The sequence below is a fragment of the Triticum aestivum genome, chromosome 7B, assembly GCF_018294505.1.
Source record: "Triticum aestivum cultivar Chinese Spring chromosome 7B, IWGSC CS RefSeq v2.1, whole genome shotgun sequence".
NCBI classification, from domain to species: domain Eukaryota; kingdom Viridiplantae; phylum Streptophyta; class Magnoliopsida; order Poales; family Poaceae; genus Triticum; species Triticum aestivum.
This window is the reverse complement of record NC_057813.1, coordinates 7,863,339-7,885,870: the sequence shown is the minus strand read 5'-3', so window position 1 is coordinate 7,885,870 and position 22,532 is coordinate 7,863,339. Positions and strand designations below refer to the sequence as shown.

The window sequence follows — 22,532 nt, the reverse complement described above, 5'->3', positions numbered from 1 at the left end:
ACGCTCGACACATTTCCATGCTTCTTTGGCCATGGCATGAGGTCGAAGATAAGGGAGATCTTCGGGAAGGATTGCATCTTGGATGATGAAGAGATCACTTTCATTGAATTGATTGTCCACTTCTTCTCGAGGAGTGAAGTTGCTTGGATCATGAGGATAGAAACCTTCTTCAATAATTCTCCAAAGGTTAGTGTTCACATGTTTTAAGTGACGCTTGAAGCGATAGAGCCAAGCATCAAAATCTTCATTTTTCACATATTTAGGAGGAGGACCGGCATGATTCAAATGAGTAGAGGGGATCGGTCCTCTATACACCGGGGGTTCCACATGGGCAAAGATGCTGGTGCCATTTCTACCACTAGTAGATGGACTCTTTTCATTGTTAGCTTCCCCCTTATCGGAGTTAGCATCCGTCACCTTGTTAGTGGGATCACCCACTTTCATTGGTGAGGTAGATAGTTTAAGTCCCTCTAGAAATTCAGTAAACATGCTTTTAACCTTGGCCGTCATGGAGGTTTTCAATGTGTCTAAAGCCACATTGAATTCCTCACGTGAGACCGAGGTTCCCCCTTCGGCCGAAGACGAGATGGGATTCACACCGGAGTGTTCCTCCGCACCGTCGTTGACGTCAACCATACTGTTCGGACGGCAAAGTCCTTAATAAAGAGACGAGGCTCTGATACCAATTGAAAGGATCAATATGGTTGACTAGAGGGGGGTGAATAGGCAACTAACACTTTTTAGACTTTTTTTTAACAATTTAAAACTTGCAATGAAATAGGTTGTCTAGATGTGCAACTATGTGGACAACCTATATGATGCAAAGACAATAAGCACACAAGCAAGCAATGGATATAGCACAAGTAAGCTTGCAAAAGTAAAGGGACAAGATAACCAAGAGTGGAGCCGGTGGAGACGAGGATGTGTTACCGAAGTTCCTTCCTTTTAAGGGGAAGTACGTCTCCGTTAGAGCGGTGTGGAGGCACAATGCTCCCCAAGAAGCCACTAGGGCCACCGTAATCTCCTCACGCCCTCACACAATGCGAGATGTCGTGATTCCACTATTGGAGCCCTTGAAGGCGGCAATCGGACCTTTACAAACAAGATTGGGGCAATCTCCACAACACTTGGAGGCTCCCAACAATACCGCGAAGCTTCACCACAATGGAGTATGGCTTCGAGGTGACCTCAACCGTCTAGGGTGCTCAACACCCAAGAGTAACAAGATCCGCTAGGGATAAGTGGGGGGAATCAAATATCCTGTGGTGGAAGTGTAGATCGGGCACTTGTCACCCAATCCCAAGCAAATCAACAAGTTTGATTGGCTAGGGAGAGAGATCGAGTGAAAATGGAGCTTGGAGCAACAATGGAGCTTGGAGGTGGAAGAGGTAGTCAACTAGAGGTAGAAGACACCCCTTATATAGTCGAGGGAAAATCCAACCGTTATCCACATGTTCAGCCCACGACACGCGGTACTACCACTCCAGGGGTGCGGTACTACCGCGAGGCTGTGCGGTACTACCGTGGCTGGCCACAGTACTACCGCGACAGCAGCATAGGCCGGAACTAGCCTGACAAGGGGGCAGTACTACCGCTTGCACGGTACTACCGCACCCACTTGCGGTACTACCGCTAGGCAGGAAAGTCACGGCCTGGGAAGGGCGCGGATGAAATAAATTACATCCGTGCCTACTTCCGCTGAAACTGAGGTGGTACAAAAATCCGACGCGGTACTACCGCTCGCGAGGCGCGGTACTACCGTACGGGCGCGGATGTAAAAAATTACATCCAAGCCTACTATCGCGACACTGCGGTACTAGGTAGGAGGGCCACGGTACTACGACTCCTAGGGAGCGGTACTACCGTGGGCCCCCGCGGTACTACCGCGCTGGACGAGCGGTACTACCGTGGAGGGCGCGGATGTAAAAAATTACATCCGCCCCTACTACCGCACCAGAGCGGCACAAGGCCTGGGAGCCGCGGTACTACCGCTCCAGATGAGCGGTACTACCGTGACACACAGCGGTACTACCGCGTGTACCTGCGGTACTACCGCAAGTACAGCATTAGTCGTCAGATTCCCGCACAACCTAGATAACAAAGGGAAGATCCAAAATGCAGGGAAAGGAGGAACAAGTGTACGTGTTGATTCCACCCAAACCTTTCCGACGCGGACCCCCTCTTAATAGTACGGCTCTCCTACGACTCAAATCCACCAAAGAGAAACGTAGAACAACTCCGACTTCAATAGTCTCCGAGGGGCACCGAATCGTCTCATGCCTAGAGATGAAGTATCTGAGAAACTCAAGGCACACGATTAGTCCGCAAATGCATTGTCATCAATCACCAAAACACCTGAGGGATAAATATGCCCTTACAACAAGCACTGGCCCGGGGGGGCTAAAATAAAGATGACCCTTGGGTTAATTACTCCCAAGGGAAATATAGGTGGTGGTGAGGCAAATGGTAAAACCAATGTTGGGCCTTGCTGGAGGAGTTTTATTCAAAGCGAACTGTCAAGGGGGTCCCATAAATCACCCAACCGCGTAAGGAACGCAAAATCCAGGAACATAACACCGGTATGACGGAAACTAGGGCGGCAAGAGTGGAACAAAACACCAGGCATAAGGCCGAGTCTTCCACCCTTTACCAAGTCTATAGATGCATTGATAATAATATAAGAGATATTGTGATATCCCAACATAATCCTGTCCACCATGGAGCAATCTTCAACTTCACCTGCAACTAACAACGCTATAAGAGGGGCTGAGCAAAGCAGTAACATAGCCAAGCAATGGTTTGCTAGGAAGGGTGTCAAAGGTTAGAGGTTCATGGCAATTTGGGAGGCTTGATAAACAAAAGATAGGTAACGCAGCATAGCGATAGAACGAAGCAGCTAGCATAGCAATGATAGTAGTGAGATCCAGGGTAGCGGTCATCTTGCCTGAAATCCCGCAAGGAAGAAGAACGAGTCCATGAAGGAGATGAAGCCATGAAGACAAACCAAGCGTAGACGAACGAATCCTCACGATCGCAACGATACGGGAACTATCGAGAAGAAGCACACAACATGGTAAACAAACCACACATAAACAAGACATGATGCGCAACAAGCATGATGCAAGACAAGACTACATGAAGCTACTCGTGGCAAGAGATGATGCAAACAAGAGCAACACATCAAGGCAAGTTTAAATGAGACCGGGAACAACATATAACAAATCCGGTAAGTCCTCATATGCAAATTTCGAAATTGGTCCAGATCTGAATAAACCTTATGTTCAAGTTGTTAAACAGCAAGTTAAGATGCACCAAGATGATCTACACGAGATTCTAATCAAGTTACATATAAAGTTCATTTAATTCGGAGCTACGGCCTAGAAGATATGAGCAAAACAAGTTAAGCATGGCATTGATGCAAAATGCATACAAACATCAAGCAAACACCTCAAAACATGGATGCAACATGATAATATGAAACTACACACAAAAACAGGCAAGTTTCATATAGGGCACACTCAAAACGGAGCAACGGTTCAACACACACACATGAAACAAGTTATAGCAACAATCTATCCAAAACAGCAACTAGGCATATTGCAAGCCTCAAAACAATATGCTACAGCACCCCAACATGAGAACAAAAGGCATGGACATGATGTACAGGTAAAGCATAACAAAACATGAACACTGAGCTATCTCCAAAAATCACTAGAACATGCTCAAACACACATGGCAAGATTGCAATTAATAACAGTTTCAGACTTTGCAGAAATAACATCAGGTTGCAATGTTTAGAGCTATCAAACAACATGTTACAGGAACTTATTATGTCAAACAAAGGCATGGCATGAATCTACTAATTGCATAGAACAAAATTCCCGTACTGACCATGAGCCAAAAAGGATCAGAAGAAATGATGGCACCCATGTAAACATAGCAAGTTTCGTTAACTGATTCAGCAAACATGACATGGCAGGAACAACAATAAGTAGGCATGTTGGTGAGCTTGTAACACTCACCACAGAGCATTACATGGCATGGCAAGGCAACCAATAGTAAGAAGGCATGTTTATGAAGCTAAGCATGGCAAGAGTAAGTTCATAGGGTGCATGGATCACTAACAACAATCATGGCAACAACTGAACTTAATGTTAACAGGCTGACAGCAACATTATTTAGCAACTTTGGAGCAAGATATGAACAAGCTACAGCAAGCTATAAACGCAACCAGGGCATGGATGGATAGAGCATGACATTTATAACAAAACTGAAGGAAATATGCCCTAGAGGCAATAATAAAGTTATTATTTATTTCCTCATATCATGATAAATGTTTATTATTCATGCTAGAATTGTATTAACCGGAAACATGATACATGTGTGAATACATAGACAAACATATAGTCACTAGTATGCCTCTACTTGACTAGCTCATTAATCAAAGATGGTTATGTTTCCTAACCATAGACATGTGTTGTCATTTGATTAATGGGATCACATCATTAGAAGAATGATGTGATTGACATGACCCATTCCGTTAGCCTAGCACTTGATCGTTTAGTATACTGCTATTGCTTTCTTCATGACTTATACATGTTCCTGTAGCTATGAGAAATATGCAACTCCCGTTTATCGGAGGAACACTTTGGGTACTACCAAACGTCACAACGTAACTAGGTGATTATAAAGGAGTACTACAGGTGTCTCCGAAGGTACATGTTGAGTTGGCGTATTTCGAGATTAGGTTTTGTCACTCCGATTGTCGGAGAGGTATCTCTGGGCCCTCTCGGTAATGCGCATCATTATAAGCCTTGCAAGCAATGTGACCAAATGAGTTGGTTACAGGATGATGCATTACGGAACGAGTAAAGAGACTTGCCGGTAACGAGATTGAACTAGGTATTGGATACCGACGATCAAATCTCGGGCAAGTAACATACCGATGACAAAGGGAACAACGTATGTTGTTATGCGGTTTGACCAATAAAGATCTTCGTAGAATATGTAGGAACCAATATGGGCATCCAGGTCCCACTATTGGTTATTGACCGAGAATGGTTCTAGGTCATGTCTACATAGTTCTCGAACCCATAGGGTCCCCACGCTTAACGTTACGATGACAGTTTTATTATGAGTTTATAAGTTTTGATGTACCGAAGTTTGTTCGGAGTCCCGGATGTGATCACGGACATGACGAGGAGTCTCGAAATGGTCGAGACATAAAGATTGATATATTGGAAGCCTATGTTTGGACATCGGAAAGGTTCCGGGTGAAATCGGGATTTTACCGGAACACCGGGGGGTTACCGGAACCCTCCCGGGGGTTAATGGGCCTTAGTGGGCCATGAGGGAGAAGAGGAGGGCCGGCCAGGGCAGGCCGTGCGCCCCCTCCCCCCTAGTCCGAATAGGACAAGGAAGGGGGGGCGGCGCCCCCCTTTCCTCTTTCCCCTTCCCCCTTTCCTTCTCCACCAAGGCAAAAGGGGGGAGTCCTACTCCCGGTGGGAGTAGGACTCCTCCAGGCGCGCCCCAAGGGGGCCGGCCGCACCTCCCCCTCCCTCCTTTATATACGGGGGCAGGGGGGCACCCCATAACACACAATTTGATCTACGGATCGTTCCTTAGCCATGTGCGGTGCCCCCCTCCACCATATTCCACCTCGGTCATATCGTCGCGGAGTTTAGGCGAAGCCCTGCGCCGGTAGAGCATCATCATCGTCACCACGCCGTAGTGCTGACGGAACTCATCCCCGAATCTTTGCTGGATCGGAGCCCGGGGATCGTCATCGAGCTGAACGTGTGCTGAACTCGGAGGTGCCGTACGTTCGGTGCTTGGATCGGTCGGATCATGAAGACGTACGACTACATCAACCGCGTTGTCATAACGCTTCCGCTTACGGTCTACGAGGGTACGTGGACGGACACTCTCCCCTCTCGTTGCTATGCCATCACCATGATCTTGCGTGTACGTAGGAATTTTTTTGAAATTACTACGTTCCCCAACAAAAACACCCTTAGTGAACATCTCCAAATTATGCATAGAATGACTTGTAGCAGCAGGTTTACATAGCATCACGAAATAACAGATTCAGCCTAGCAAAATAGTAACAGCAAGTACACTACTTAACAAGCTTGATTCACTCACCACAAGTCATTGCATGACAAGATAAGCATAGCATTAGCAAGGAGACATGTTTATGAAGCTAACCAAGGCAAGATCAAGTTCATAGGATGCAAGGATCAACTACAACAACCTTGGCAAAATTGAATAACATGTAAACAATCTGCCAGGAAACATTTGTTAGCAAAAGTAGAGCAAGACAATGACATGCTAGACTACTCCATAATTGCAAACAGGGGCATGAATCGATAGAGGAAAACCATATGTTCAAAACATCCTTACTGAAGTATCTCAAAATAAGCACGGATCTCTCTGTAGCAACATGTTTACATGGCATCAAAATAACAGCAGAACAGGGACTAAAATCAGCAACATCACGAAGCCTAGTTTACATGCTTGTTCTAGTCACCACATTGATCACAAAAATACATGGCAAACACCACTATAAATATGGCATCTCATAGTTCAAAACACATGTAGACATCAACCTCATAGGATGCACACATCAATCATGGCAAAAATGACAAATGAGCAAGTTCTGTTAACAGACAGCAGACAACATCATATAGCACTCTTGCAATGCTGATTCAGACATCAAGATGAGCTCAAATGAACACGGTGCAATGTAATGAAATATAGAACATCTCACAACGAACATTTTGACATATTACAGGCACAAAACGGAACTACACGCACAGAGTTACACCCATCACAATAATGCAACATAATATGATTTTTCAGAAAAAGACAGGCAAAAAAATAGACCTTGCGGCGGGGGGGGGGGTTGACTGGACGGACATGTCCGGGCTCCTCCGGACACGTTCGGCGCTGCCAAAAGAGGCAGAGGAGCAATGGGCGGCGGCGCGATCTCCGGCGAAGGCGGAGGGGTCCGGCGGCTGGCGAGGCAGGGAATGGGTCGCGGGGGCCCGGATCTGGCTTCTCCCGGTCGGATTCGGTGACTACGGCGCCGGCGGCGGTCATCCAAGGCGGCAGCGCGGGTCCCTGGGGCAGAGAGGAAGAGAGATCGGGTGAGGGGGAGAGAGAAAAGAGAGAGGAAGAAGAAGGAGAGGGCGGCGGATCGGCTTGGGGGTCGGCTGCGGCCGGCGACGGCGATAGAGGACGGCGGCGAGGCAGAACCGAGGCGACGGCGTCCGGCGTGGAGGTGGCGGCGCACGGTCAAGGACCGAGGCAAGGCGGGCGAGGTAGCCGCGCGCGCAGGCTTGCGGGGCCCGGTTCGGCCCGATGGCGACCGACATTACGCGTACGCTTACGCGAGACTGGTTTCACCGCTATGAGCACTCGTTGCTTAAAGGTGACCGGCGGGTGTCTGTCTCTCTCACTTTAGTTGAACCGAGTGTGGCTACACCCGGTCCTTGCGAAGGTTAAAACAGCACCAACTTGACAAACTATCATTGTGGTTTTGATGCGTAGGTAAGAACGGTTCTTGCTAAGCCCGTAGCAGCCACGTAAAAATTGCAACAACAAAGTAGAGGACGTCTAACTTGTTTTTGCAGGGCATGTTGTGATGTGATATGGTCAAGACGTGATGCTATATTTTATTGTATGAGATGATCATGTTTTGTAACCGAAGTTATCGGCAACTGGCAGGAGCCATATGGTTGTCGCTTTATTGTATGAAATGCAAACGCCCTGTAATTGCTTTACTTTATCACTAAGCGGTAGCGATAGTCGTAGAAGCAATAGATGGCGTAACGACAACGATGCTACGATGGAGATCAAGGTGTCGCGCCGGTGACGATGGTGATCACGACGGTGCTTCGAAGATGGAGATCACAAGCACAAGATGATGATGGCCATATCATATCACTTATATTGATTGCATGTGATGTTTATCCTTTATGCATCTTATCTTGCTTTGATTGACGGTAGCATTTTAAGATGATCTCTCACTTAATAATCAAGAAGTGTTCTCCCTGAGTATGCACCGTTGCAAAAGTTCTTCGTGCTGAGACACCACGTGATGATCGGGTGTGATAGGCTCTACGTTCAAATACAACGGGTGCAAAACAGTTGCACACGCGGAATACTCAGGTCATACTTGACGAGCCTAGCATATACAGATATGGCCTCGGAACACGGAGACCGAAAGGTCGAACGTGAATCATATAGTAGATATGATCAACATAGTGATGTTCACCATTGAAACTACTCCATCTCACGTGATGATCGGACATGGTTTAGTTGATTTGGATCACGTGATCACTTAGATGACCAGAGAGATGTCTGTCTAAGTGCGAGTTCTTTAGTAATATGATTAATTGAACTTAAATTTATCATGAACTTAGTACCTGATAGTATTTTGCTTGTCTATGTTTGTTTGTAGATAGATGGCTCGTGCTGTTGTTCCGTTAAATTTTAATGTGTTCCTTGAGAAAGCAAAGTTGAAAGATGATGGTAGCAATTACACGGACTGGGTCCGTAACCTGAGGATTATCCTCATTGCTGCACAGAAAAGTTACGTCCTGGAAGCACCGCTGGGTGCCAGGCCTGCTGCTGATGCAACTGACGACGTTAAGAATGTCTGGCAGAGCAAAGCTGATGACTACTCGATAGTTCAGTGTGCCATGCTTTACGGCTTAGAACCGGGTCTTCAATGACGTTTTGAACGTCATGGAGCATATGAGATGTTTCAGGAGTTGAAGTTAATATTTCAATCAAATGCCCGGATTGAGAGATATGAAGTCTCCAATAAGTTCTATAGCTGCAAGATGGAGGAGAATAGTTCTGTCAGTGAACACATACTCAAAATGTCTGGGTATAATAATCACTTGATTCAACTGGGAGTTAATCTTCCTGATGATAGTGTCATTGATAGAATTCTCCAATCACTGCCACCAAGCTACAAGAGCTTCGTGATGAACTATAATATGCAAGGGATGAACAAAACTATTCCCGAGCTCTTCACAATACTAAAAGCTGCGGAGGTAGAAATCAAAAAGGAGCATCAAGTGTTGATGGTTAACAAGACCACCAGTTTCAAGAAAAAGGGCAAAGGGAAGAAGAAGGGGAACTTTAAAAAGAACAGCAAGCAAGTTGCTGCTCAAGAGAAGAAACCCAAGTCTGGACCTAAGCCTGAAACTGAGTGCTTTTACTGCAAGCAGACTGGACACTGGAAGCGGAACTGCCCCAAGTATTTGGCGGATAAGAAGGATGGCAAAGTGAACAAAGGTATATGTGATATACATGTTATTGATGTGTACCTTACTAATGCTCGCAGTAGCACCTGGGTATTTGATACTGGTTCTGTTGCTAATATTTGCAACTCGAAACAGGGACTACGAATTAAGCGAAGATTGGCTAAGGACGAGGTGACGATGCGCGTGGGAAATGGTTCCAAAGTTGATGTGATCGCGGTCAGCACGCTACCTCTACATCTACCATCGGGATTAGTTTTAGACCTAAATAATTGTTATTTGGTGCCAGCGTTGAGCATGAACATTATATTTGGATCTTGTTTGATGCGAGACGGTTATTCATTTAAATCAGAGAATAATGGTTGTTCTATTTATATGAGTAATATCTTTTATGGTCATGCACCCTTGAAGAGTGGTCTATTTTTATTGAATCTCGATAGTAGTGATACACATATTCATAGTGTTGAAACCAAAAGATGCAGAGTTGATAACGATAGTGCAACTTATTTGTGGCATTGCCGTTTAGGTCATATCGGTGTAAAGCGCATGAAGAAACTCCATACTGATGGGCTTTTGGAATCACTTGGTACTTGCGAACCGTGCCTCATGGGCAAGATGACTAAAATGCCGTTCTCCGGAACTATGGAGCGAGCAACTGATTTGTTGGAGATCATACATACTGATGTTTGTGGTCCAATGAATGTTGAGGCTCGCGGCGAGTATCGTTATTTTCTCACCTTCACAGATGATTTGAGCAGATATGGGTATACATACTTAATGAAACACAAGTCTGAAACATTTGAAAAGTTCAAAGAATTTCAGAGTGAACTGGAAAATCATCGTAACAAGAAAATAAAAGTTTCTACGATCTGATCGTGGAGGAGAATATTTGAGTTACGATTTTGGTCTACACTTGAACAAATGCGGAATAGTTTCGCAACTCACGCCACCCGGAACACCACAACGAAATGGTGTGTCCGAACGTCGTAATCATACTTTACTAGATATGGTGCGATCTATGATGTCTCTTACTGATTTACCGCTATCGTTTTGGGGTTATGCTTTAGAGACGGACGCATTCACGTTAAATAGGGCACCATCAAAATCCGTTGAGACAACACCTTATGAACTGTGGTTTGGCAAGAAACCAAAGTTGTCGTTTATTAAAGTTTGGGGCTGCGATGCTTATGTGAAGAAACTTCAACCAGATAAGCTCGAACCCAAATCGGAGAAATGTGTCTTCATAGGATACCCAAAAGAGACTATTGGGTACACCTTCTATCACAGATCTGAGGGCAAGATTTTCGTTGCTAAAATCGGATCCTTTCTAGAGAAGGAGTTTCTCTCGAAAGAAGTGAGTGGGAGGAAAGTAGAACTTGATGAGATAACTGTATCTACTCCCTTGTTGGAAAGTAGTTCATCACAAGAACCGGTTCCTGTGACAACTACACCAACTAGTGAGGAAGCTGGTGATATTGATCATGAAACTTCAGATCAAGTTTCTACTGAACCTCGTTGGTCTACCAGAGTAAGATCCGCACCAGAATGGTACGGTAATCCTATTCTGGAAGTCATGTTACTTGACCATGATGAACCTACGAACTATGAGGAAGCGATGATGAGCCCAGATTCCGCAAAATGGCTAGAGGCCATGAAATCTGAGATGGGATCCATGTACGAAAACAAAATATGGACTTTGGTTGACTTGCCCGATGATCGGCAAGCCATTGAGAATAAATGGATCTTTAAGAAGAAGACTGACGCTGATGGTAATATAACTGTCTATAAAGCTCGACTTGTTGCGAAAGGTTTTCGACAAGTTCAAGGGGTTGACTACGATGAGACTTTCTCACCCGTAGCGATGCTTAAGTCTGTCCGAATCATGTTAGCTATTGCTGCATTTCATGATTATGAAATTTGGCAAATGGATGTCAAAACTGCATTCTTGAATGGATTTCTGGAAGAAGAGTTGTATATGATGCAACCAGAAGGTTTTGTTGATCCAAAAGGTGCTAACAAAGTGTGTAAGCTCCAGCGATCCATTTATGGACTGGTGCAAGCATCTCGGAGTTGGAATAAATGTTTTGATAGTGTGATCAAAGCATATGGTTTTATACAGACTTTTGGAGAAGCCTGTATTTACAAGAAAGTGAGTGGGAGCTCTGTAGCATTTCTGATTTTATATGTAGATGACATATTATTAATTGGAAATGATATAGAATTTCTGGATAGCATAAAGGGATACTTGAATAAAAGTTTTTCAATGAAAGACCTTGGTGAAGCTGCTTACATATTGGGCATCAAGATCTATAGAGATAGATCAAGACGCTTAATAGGACTTTCACAAAGCACATACCTTGACAAAATTTTGAAAAAGTTCAAAATGGATCAGGCAAAGAAACGTTTCTTGCCTGTGCTACAAGGTGTGAAGTTGAGTCAAACTCAATGCCCGACCACAGCAGAAGATAGAGAGAAAATGAAAGATGTTCCCTATGCTTCAGCCATAGGCTCTATCATGTATGCAATGTTGTGTACTAGACCTGACGTATGCTTAGCAATAAGCTTGGCAGGAAGGTACCAAAGTAATCCAGGAGTGGATCACTGGACAGCGGTCAAGAACATCCTGAAATACCTGAAAAGGACTAAGGATATGTTTCTCGTATATGGAGGTGACAAAGAGCTAGTCGTAAATGGTTACGTTGATGCAAGCTTTGACACTGATCCGGACGATTCTAAATCGCAAACCGGATACGTGTTTTTATTAAACGGTGGAGCTGTAAGTTGGTGCAGTTCTAAACAAAGCGTCGTAGCGGGATCTACATGTGAAGCGGAGTACATAGCTGCTTCTGAAGCAGCAAATGAAGGAGTCTGGATGAAGGAGTTCATTACCAATCTAGGTGTCATACCTAGTGCATCGGGACCAATGAAGATCTTCTGTGACAATACTGGTGCAATTGCTTTGGCAAAGGAATCTAGATTTCACAAGAGGACCAAGCACATCAAGAGACGCTTCAATTCCATTCGGGACCAAGTCCAAGTGGGAGACATAGAGATTTGCAAAATACATACGGATCTGAATGTTGCAGACTCGTTGACTAAGCCTCTCTCACGAGCAAAACACGATCAACACCAAGACTCCATGGGTGTTAGAATCATTACTATGTAATCTAGATTATTGACTCTAGTGCAAGTGGGAGACTGAAGGAAATATGCCCTAGAGGCAATAATAAAGTTATTATTTATTTCCTCATATCATGATAAATGTTTATTATTCATGCTAGAATTGTATTAACCGGAAACATGATACATGTGTGAATACATAGACAAACATATAGTCACTAGTATGCCTCTACTTGACTAGCTCATTAATCAAAGATGGTTATGTTTCCTAACCATAGACATGTGTTGTCATTTGATTAATGGGATCACATCATTAGAAGAATGATGTGATTGACATGACCCATTCCGTTAGCCTAGCACTTGATCGTTTAGTATACTGCTATTGCTTTCTTCATGACTTATACATGTTCCTGTAGCTATGAGAAATATGCAACTCCCGTTTATCGGAGGAACACTTTGGGTACTACCAAACGTCACAACGTAACTAGGTGATTATAAAGGAGTACTACAGGTGTCTCCGAAGGTACATGTTGAGTTGGCGTATTTCGAGATTAGGTTTTGTCACTCCGATTGTCGGAGAGGTATCTCTGGGCCCTCTCGGTAATGCGCATCATTATAAGCCTTGCAAGCAATGTGACCAAATGAGTTGGTTACAGGATGATGCATTACGGAACGAGTAAAGAGACTTGCCGGTAACGAGATTGAACTAGGTATTGGATACCGACGATCAAATCTCGGGCAAGTAACATACCGATGACAAAGGGAACAACGTATGTTGTTATGCGGTTTGACCAATAAAGATCTTCGTAGAATATGTAGGAACCAATATGGGCATCCAGGTCCCACTATTGGTTATTGACCGAGAATGGTTCTAGGTCATGTCTACATAGTTCTCGAACCCATAGGGTCCCCACGCTTAACGTTACGATGACAGTTTTATTATGAGTTTATAAGTTTTGATGTACCGAAGTTTGTTCGGAGTCCCGGATGTGATCACGGACATGACGAGGAGTCTCGAAATGGTCGAGACATAAAGATTGATATATTGGAAGCCTATGTTTGGACATCGGAAAGGTTCCGGGTGAAATCGGGATTTTACCGGAACACCGGGGGGTTACCGGAACCCTCCCGGGGGTTAATGGGCCTTAGTGGGCCATGAGGGAGAAGAGGAGGGCCGGCCAGGGCAGGCCGTGCGCCCCCTCCCCCCTAGTCCGAATAGGACAAGGAAGGGGGGGCGGCGCCCCCCTTTCCTCTTTCCCCTTCCCCCTTTCCTTCTCCACCAAGGCAAAAGGGGGGAGTCCTACTCCCGGTGGGAGTAGGACTCCTCCAGGCGCGCCCCAAGGGGGCCGGCCGCACCTCCCCCTCCCTCCTTTATATACGGGGGCAGGGGGGCACCCCATAACACACAATTTGATCTACGGATCGTTCCTTAGCCGTGTGCGGTGCCCCCCTCCACCATATTCCACCTCGGTCATATCGTCGCGGAGTTTAGGCGAAGCCCTGCGCCGGTAGAGCATCATCATCGTCACCACGCCGTAGTGCTGACGGAACTCATCCCCGAATCTTTGCTGGATCGGAGCCCGGGGATCGTCATCGAGCTGAACGTGTGCTGAACTCGGAGGTGCCGTACGTTCGGTGCTTGGATCGGTCGGATCATGAAGACGTACGACTACATCAACCGCGTTGTCATAACACTTCCGCTTACGGTCTACGAGGGTACGTGGACGGACACTCTCCCCTCTCGTTGCTATGCCATCACCATGATCTTGCGTGTACGTAGGAATTTTTTTGAAATTACTACGTTCCCCAACAAAAACACCCTTAGTGAACATCTCCAAATTATGCATAGAATGACTTGTAGCAGCAGGTTTACATAGCATCACGAAATAACAGATTCAGCCTAGCAAAATAGTAACAGCAAGTACACTACTTAACAAGCTTGATTCACTCACCACAAGTCATTGCATGACAAGATAAGCATAGCATTAGCAAGGAGACATGTTTATGAAGCTAACCAAGGCAAGATCAAGTTCATAGGATGCAAGGATCAACTACAACAACCTTGGCAAAATTGAATAACATGTAAACAATCTGCCAGGAAACATTTGTTAGCAAAAGTAGAGCAAGACAATGACATGCTAGACTACTCCATAATTGCAAACAGGGGCATGAATCGATAGAGGAAAACCATATGTTCAAAACATCCTTACTGAAGTATCTCAAAATAAGCACGGATCTCTCTGTAGCAACATGTTTACATGGCATCAAAATAACAGCAGAACAGGGACTAAAATCAGCAACATCACGAAGCCTAGTTTACATGCTTGTGCTAGTCACCACATTGATCACAAAAATACATGGCAAACACCACTATAAATATGGCATCGCATAGTTCAAAACACATGTAGACATCAACCTCATAGGATGCACACATCAATCATGGCAAAAATGACAAATGAGCAAGTTCTGTTAACAGACAGCAGACAACATCATATAGCACTCTTGCAATGCTGATTCAGACATCAAGATGAGCTCAAATGAACACGGTGCAATGTAATGAAATGTAGAACATCTCACAACGAACATTTTGACATATTACAGGCACAAAACGGAACTACACGCACAGAGTTACACCCATCACAATAATGCAACATAATATGATTTTTCAGAAAAAGACAGGCAAAAAAATAGACCTTGCGGCGGGGGGGGGGGATTGACTGGACGGACATGTCCGGGCTCCTCCGGACACGTTCGGCGCTGCCAAAAGAGGCAGAGGAGCAACGGGCGGCGGCGCGATCTCCGACGAAGGCGGAGGGGTCCGGCGGCTGGCGAGGCAGGGAATGGGTCGCGGGGGCCCGGATCTGGCTTCTCCCGGTCGGATTCGGTGACTACGGCGCCGGCGGTGGTCATCCAAGGCGGCAGCGCGGGTCCCTGGGGCAGAGAGGAAGAGAGATCGGGTGAGGGAGAGAGGGAAAAGAGAGAGGAAGAAGAAGGAGAGGGCGGCGGATCGGCTTGGGGGTCGGCTGCGGCCGGCGACGGCGATAGAGGACGGCGGCGAGGCAGAACCGAGGCGACGGCGTCCGGCGTGGAGGTTGCGGCGCACGGTCAAGGACCGAGGCAAGGCGGGCGAGGTAGCCGCGCGCGCAGGCTTGCGGGGCCCGGTTCGGCCCGATGGCGGGCCGTGGATGGGCCTCGCGGGCCGCGGCGGCTGGAGGCGCGGGGAAGGCACGATGGGGACGCGTGGAAGGCGGGGAGTGGGCACGGGGGCGGCACGGCTGACTTGGCGGCGGCGCTGAGTGGTGGCTGGCGGCGGGGGCAGCGCCAAGTGGCAGAGGAGGAGAGGGCCGGTGTGGAAATTGAGGAGGGAGAGGGCTAGAGGTAGGTGGGGGGCTAAGGGGCTACCCAAAATGGACTAGGAAGTCCATTTATAGCAGGGGGCTAGGGTTAGAGGGGGGTTTTGGGAGCGTTTTGGAACCTCCGATCGTAATCTGACGGATCTGATCGTGAGGGGGGTTTGGCAGGCCTAGGTGGGCTGAGAAGAGAGGTTGGGCTGAGTGGAGAGAAGAGAGAGAGAGGCCCGGCGGCAGTTTCGAAGACCGAAACATCCGACGAAGGTACCGGCAGCGGTACCGCTATACATTTAACGGTTGGGCTATCAAACGAGCTCCGAATGCGGCAAAACTTGGCAGGCGGCCTGTCTACACTATAATAAGACCGCACGCCAACTCTCACCCCATTCCGAGAACATTTTTATGCCACTTATAAAATAATATTTCGGAGGTGCCGCGGGCGCGTGCGAGTGTGTCCGGACTCGGAACGGACAACGGAGAGAATCGGCGGAACCCGAATGGATGCAAGTTTTGAAAAACATACAGATGAAATGCAGATGATGACATGGCAAAACGCAACACGCAAGCAAATGACATGGCAACGATGGCGAATAACTGGCAGACACCCGGCGCATCGAATCCGAGGCGTTACAATGGCCCTCGAAATCTGATATGGGTGCGGCCCAAGGGTTGCATCTAGTAAAGAGCAATTAGGATAATAAGCTGCTTTGAGTATTTAAGCACTCAAAGACTCATGATCAATCAAAACTCTCCATGCCTATCTTGCTAATAACGCCAAGTTGAACAACTTGAGATCTTTGAATCCCATACCCCCCATATACTTGGGTCTGATCATCACATCCCACGCAACCCATGAGGGTTTCCTCTTTCCTCTTTTACTGCCCCACCAAAATTGACGAATAAGGGATGTGATATCCTGGCACACACCCCTTGGCAACCTGAAGCATGCCATAGAATAAACTGGTATTGCTTTTGCAATTGCTTTATCAAGACCTCCTTGCCTGCAGATGACAACAATTTTTCCATCCATCCCCTTATTTTCTCCCACACTCTATCCCGCAGATATTTGAATGTCCCGTTCTTGGAGTGTCCAACATCAGTGGGCATGTCCAAATAGCGTCCGCTCAAAGTTTCATTCTGGACCTGAAGGCTGTTTTTCACCCCCTCTCTGGTTGCTTGTGGGCATCCTCTGCTGAAGAAGATGGATGATTTTGCATGGTTTACTCTCTGGCCCGAAGCATTACAATACCTGTTCAGTAGGTTTGATACAAGTTCTGCTCCCTCCACACTCGACTTGAAAAGCAACAGGCTATCATCTGCAAATAAAAGATGGTTAACAGCCGGAGCCGTGGGAGCCACCTTAACACCTGCAAGAAGTGATGACTGAGAACTAGTTTTCAGGAGGCACGAGAGGCCCTCTGCTGCAATCAAGAAGAGATAAGGGGAGATTGGATCTCCATGCCGAATTCCTCTGGTCGGTCTAAATGCTTCAAGCCTTTCTCCATTGAACAAGACTGAGAATGAAACTGATGAGACCATGTTCATGACTGTGTCAATCCATACCTGTGCATCGATGTACATAGCCGAAACTGGCCCGTTCTGAAAATTTGGCCGACCATCGCCCTTGCAACTACGGAAATGCTATTTCTCGCCGGCTGCGAGAAGTAATAGGTCCCGCCGACAGCGCTACGCTACTGAGATGGTCCAATACTGTAGCTTTTCAGAAGTTTTTCTCTGTGTTTAATTTTTTTACTTTTCGTGCATCGATTTTCTCAGGTTTTCTTCAGTTTTCCATTTTTCGTCGTTTTTTTGTTTCTTTTATTTTTTTCATATGCATTATATTCAAAAAAATCATATACATTTTACATTTATATACATATTTTTTAGTTTTTTGTCATGATTACTATTTTTAAATAGATTATAATTTTTTTCTAAATATATGTTTTCCTCTATACATTTTTTCATAGACACTGTATGCTTTTCATCCCTCCATCCCATAATATAGCATTATTTTTCATTCTATATTAGGTTGAAAAACAATCTTATATTAGCTTGAAAATAAATGTTATACTATGGGACGGCGGGAGTACATCTAAAAAAATTATATACATTTCAGATTTTTAAAATATGTTGTTAATATTTTTTTCAAATACGTGTTAAAAAATTCAAATACACATTGAAACATTTTTTGGAATGATAGGAAACATTAGTTTAAAATTTTTGAATATTTTTTAAATTGTATAAACATTTTGTTTGGATGTCACAAATATATTTTTGAAATGTGTGAACATTTGTTAAATGTAACATACATTTTGTTATGGTACGGAACATCTTTTGAATTACAGAATTAGTTTTTACATTGTATAACATCTTGAAAAAATGTCACATATTTTTTTTAAATGTCTGAACATTGTTTAAATAACACATGACTTTTTTTCATTGTACAAACTTTTTCTAAAGTTAATCCAACCTTTTGTTTAGAGTGCATGTACATATTTAAATGTGCTTTAGTAAAATTAGTTAAATTATTTATGTTAATATATGTATTTAGTATATTTGAAAACATAAACATAAGTAAAAGAAGGTAAAAAATATAGGCGTGACATCAGCGTGACGAAACGATATGGCTACGGGGACGGCCCACTACACGCTCCCTACAGACGAGCCGAGCTACTGTCTCGTATAAAGTGAAACATAGTCGTTCCCTCAAAAGAAAAAGTGAGTCGTACTACCATCAAAATTTCTTTGACCTGCCATTTTTTTAATTATGGAGCTCTCACCTCGCAACTTTATTTATGGAACCGCTAAACAACAACATAAATAAATTGCAGCTTGCTCCGTAACTGAATGACGCAATCAACGCAAATCAAAACGCGAGTACTTCAATTTTGTTTTTTGAAGAGGGCCAAGCCCACATACTAAAATTATCGAATCATTACAAGAATTCCTTGCAAAATAAGAGAATAGCACATAGGTTCTTAGGTATATCAGTTTAGTCTTCTTCTTACACTCATGGGCGGCGCACCGTTAGCAAAACACGATGTCGCCTCTGCATTGTTGAAACACCGTCGGGGCCAAGGTTGATGTAACGGCCGATAAGTCGTCGGTCGGGGCTAGTAGAAACCGATGCCAACAACCTCAAGATCAGATCGCCATCCTAGAGAAGAAGGTCGGGAGGATGGAAAATCATCCTAGATCCGACCAGACTGAATTGTGAATGCATTACCTCACTAGCTTCTCGACGAAGCAAAACCTGTTGTGTGTTGTTGAAAAGAGAGGAAGCTAGAAGATCAAAGCACAAGCTACCATTGTCCACTCCACTGAACGACGCCATTCGAGACCATCTAGACAAACAAAGACAAAAGAAAACAAGGCCCAAATTCTGTACTAAAGCTCCGCATGCCCTCCACCCATGCCAACCAACATTATCAAAATGAGGGTAAGACAGTGATACTTTATTCCTTGTCGTTGATGCCACCATCGCCTCACTACCACCGTCCAGATACCTAGCTAGGCCAACCTGAGACTACGTAGCCACCCAAGACTAGGGTTCCCCCACCTCACCGGTGCCGAAACGCACCCGGAGGTGAGGGTGGACCGGCAGCTATGAAAGCCCTTAGAAGGAATCCTAGTGAGTATAAACTTTAGCCAATAAAACACGAGTTTAATTGCCTTCCAAACCCTAGTCTCTCGCTCTATGCAAGTACAAAATCTAGTGAGTATAAACTTTAAAGTGCAATTTCTAACTTTCCACCTTCAGGTAAACTAAGAAGAGGTTTTTGAATTCTCTGCCTTAGAATTAATTAAATTTCAGTCGGCACTAAGGCTCAGCGATGTTGATGTTGAGATCTGTGGAAGTTCTAAATTTTTTCTAAGCTCTATAAAAATAGACACAACGATTTTTACCTTTTATATGAGATGAGCACTTTTTTTTTGCAGAAAGGCATAAGGCCATATAATAAGTATCACAAATCCTTAGAAATACACCATTAAAAAGGAAAATTACACCCAAATCTTTAGGGGTATCAAAATCTTCTTCTTCATATATCCACCCCGGTGTGCTGTGAGCAAAGATTGTTGCTGCCACTGGGCCTTCATCTCGGCGGAGCAAACTTGTTTAAACCCGTCGGGAAATTGTCGATGTAGACCAGAAAACGCCGACAACCGCGATCTGCATAGCAAATCGCCGACCCAAAGAAGAATATGTCAAAAAAGGCCTATGAAAACTTCAAAGACCACGAGTGTCGGTCGAATCCAGGCAGATTCACTGGAGACCGAAACTGACCGGATCCCAAGAACCCATCGGAGACACACCTCCACACGCACTCTGCCGGTGCTAACCACATCAATGAAACACGGATAGGGCAGGGAGGACAACGCCGCCGCCCCAAACCATGCACAAAGGCTACCTCTGCTCCACCAAGCTCCCCAAGTCAGAATCACCCTGTCGTCAATGGTGCCGCGCGGGCTTTGCTCGGCGAGCACTCTGGCGACGGCGAGAGTGGCGATAGATGGGTTGGTGGCTAGGGTTTCTAGTTGCTTCGTGAGACCTCCTAGCAACGCTTTGGGCATATATGAACATTTTTTTAGCATGGTGAACTTTTCTTATGTACTCCCTCCATTCCATATTAGTTGTCATTGAGGGAGTATTATGCATGAACAGATTTATATAAATCTGAGTGAGAATTATCCTTAGTCGATTGAGCACTCCCAAAATAAAAGAACGAGCTTTCACGGCGCCACAAGCGCGTGTATCGCTTTATTCCCAGCTTGGTCACAAGTTTTCTCAGTCTGACTCCGTTTGACGCATAAGCTTCGGCGGCTTCAGCCTAGGATCGGAGGGGTACAATAGGGGCCCCTGAGCAATGCGCCGGCGATCACCTTGTTCACCTCCTCCGTCGGGTGGATGCCGTCCCAGCTCAGCCGCGTCGACGGGTCGCGGCACGCGGTGGTCGCCCCCTCCATGCCGCACCTCGCGGTGACGTCGAAGTTGTACTTCCCCCCTCCAGCCCCGCAGCACGCCTCGAATGGCTTGCTAAACCCTAGGGACCAATCGACATAACAAACACACAACCAACCCAATCAGATCGGTTGTCTTGTCAATGATTTCACAAGAATATATACCAAGGAAACTCACCGAACTTCTCGGGCTCCTGGACCATCTGGTACACGAGGCTGTAGTAGTCGGCGTACATGATCCTCGTCGAGTTGTGATGCTTCCGCTGGAGGGCGTCCACCTGCTTACGGAGCAACGAGTTGTGGTACTCGGTCAGGCGGTTGTGCGGCTTGAGGCAGCCTGTGCCGTCGAAGTCGGTCTCGCCGGCGGCGTCGCCGAAGAGGGACAGGAAGATCGGGAGGCAGCCCGTCGGGAAGATGCCCGGGACAACCACGTGGACGGCGCCAAGAGCAATCAGTTTCTGCGCACAAAAATGCATGGCTGCGTACGTATCACTGGAACATTTAGTCTAGAACTCTAGACTGCAACATGCAGAATTTGCGGTCACCTCGACACCATTAGCGATGGCAGTGACGATCTTTGGGGTGTAGTTCATCGCCTGCAATGGCGTCAAGCCAAGTTCAAGTAGCTGCACGTTGTAATCGTTTCCGCCATATCCACCGAACATGAACAATGATTCTTTCAGGTATCCTTTGCAACCTACATACAACACGTTTATATTCTTTATACCGGTTTAAACTAAGCTTAGAGTTCTTCTTTTAGGAAATGAAACCTGGAATCGTGATAAGTAGACTATTTCAACAGGAAAAGAGACTGAAGAGAACTAGAATAAGTGCACACTTCGTTCAGTCCCGCATATGGAGGGCATCAACTCCTTGAACCACTGGATCTGCGTGTCCAGTGAGCCATGGTTCCATACTGGATCTTCGATGCCGAGAGATTTGTAGAAGGAGAAGTTCATGGCCGTGCCGCCGGTGATGGCCATGCTTACACCGCGCCGAAAATCTTTGCCTTTTGCTTTCGATGGTGGGACAAATGGGAGCCCAAGTGCTTGTGCTGCCATTCAGGGACAAATAAAAATAAATTAAAAAAAGTTTTTCACACAGAAAATTCTCAACATAGTGGTCACTCTTTTCTGTCAAGAATTATTTGGTATAGTAATTTTCTGGTTGCAAAATGACAAGAATCATGACTTCAATTCCTTCATTTTATATGTTGGCCAGAACATATTGTTTTATTGGGTTGTTAGGAAATATAAAAATGTAGACAATATATTTTTGGTATTAATTTTCAAATATAGCACATCTCTTAGCTGGTTAAATTAGATGCATGCACCTAATGAAGAATAAATTTCTAAATTTTTTCACACACTTCCAAGTTCCAAAAAGACCTTGTCAACTTGTCCGAACTGTCTACTTCGATGTAAAGCCGGTCATCGAAATATGTATGCATGCTCTGTGCTACTTTGGAAAAGCATTTACCGATGAAGTCAACAACCACGCGGCCGTCGCACCACCGGCAAGCCGGCCTTCCGAAGTAGGTCTCGCCATACGGCGAGCGGGTGCAAGTGAGCACGTCGAGCTCCGTCTTGTTGCTGCTGGCGGCGCATATGTTGCCGGTCTCATCCATCGAATCACCGAAGGTGAACATGGCATTGTAGTTCTTGAGCGCCGCCACCGTCGATGATGACGTAACACCACTGCTACCACCGCCACCACTGGCCGTCACCGTGATCAATTGGATGGCTAAGGAAGCCACGAGCAGCGATGAGCGTGAATAGAAGCTTGGGTGCTTCATCGCTAGCTCAGTATACTGAATCGCCTGAAAAGA

At 45.6% G+C, this 22,532-nt stretch overlaps 1 protein-coding gene across 1 annotated transcript; it reads right to left on the bottom strand.

Annotated features, from left to right (window-relative positions):
• Nucleotides 1-20,316: 20,316 nt before the first annotated feature.
• On the bottom strand, nucleotides 20,317-22,532 carry LOC123162693 (GDSL esterase/lipase At5g45910-like). Its single transcript, XM_044580470.1, has 5 exons — nucleotides 22,184-22,532; nucleotides 21,543-21,758; nucleotides 21,250-21,401; nucleotides 20,883-21,162; nucleotides 20,317-20,787 (listed from the first exon to the last, which is right to left on the bottom strand). Exons 1-5 carry the CDS (start codon nucleotides 22,497-22,499, stop codon nucleotides 20,570-20,572), a joined length of 1,182 nt encoding a protein of 393 aa, XP_044436405.1. The 5' UTR covers nucleotides 22,500-22,532; the 3' UTR covers nucleotides 20,317-20,569.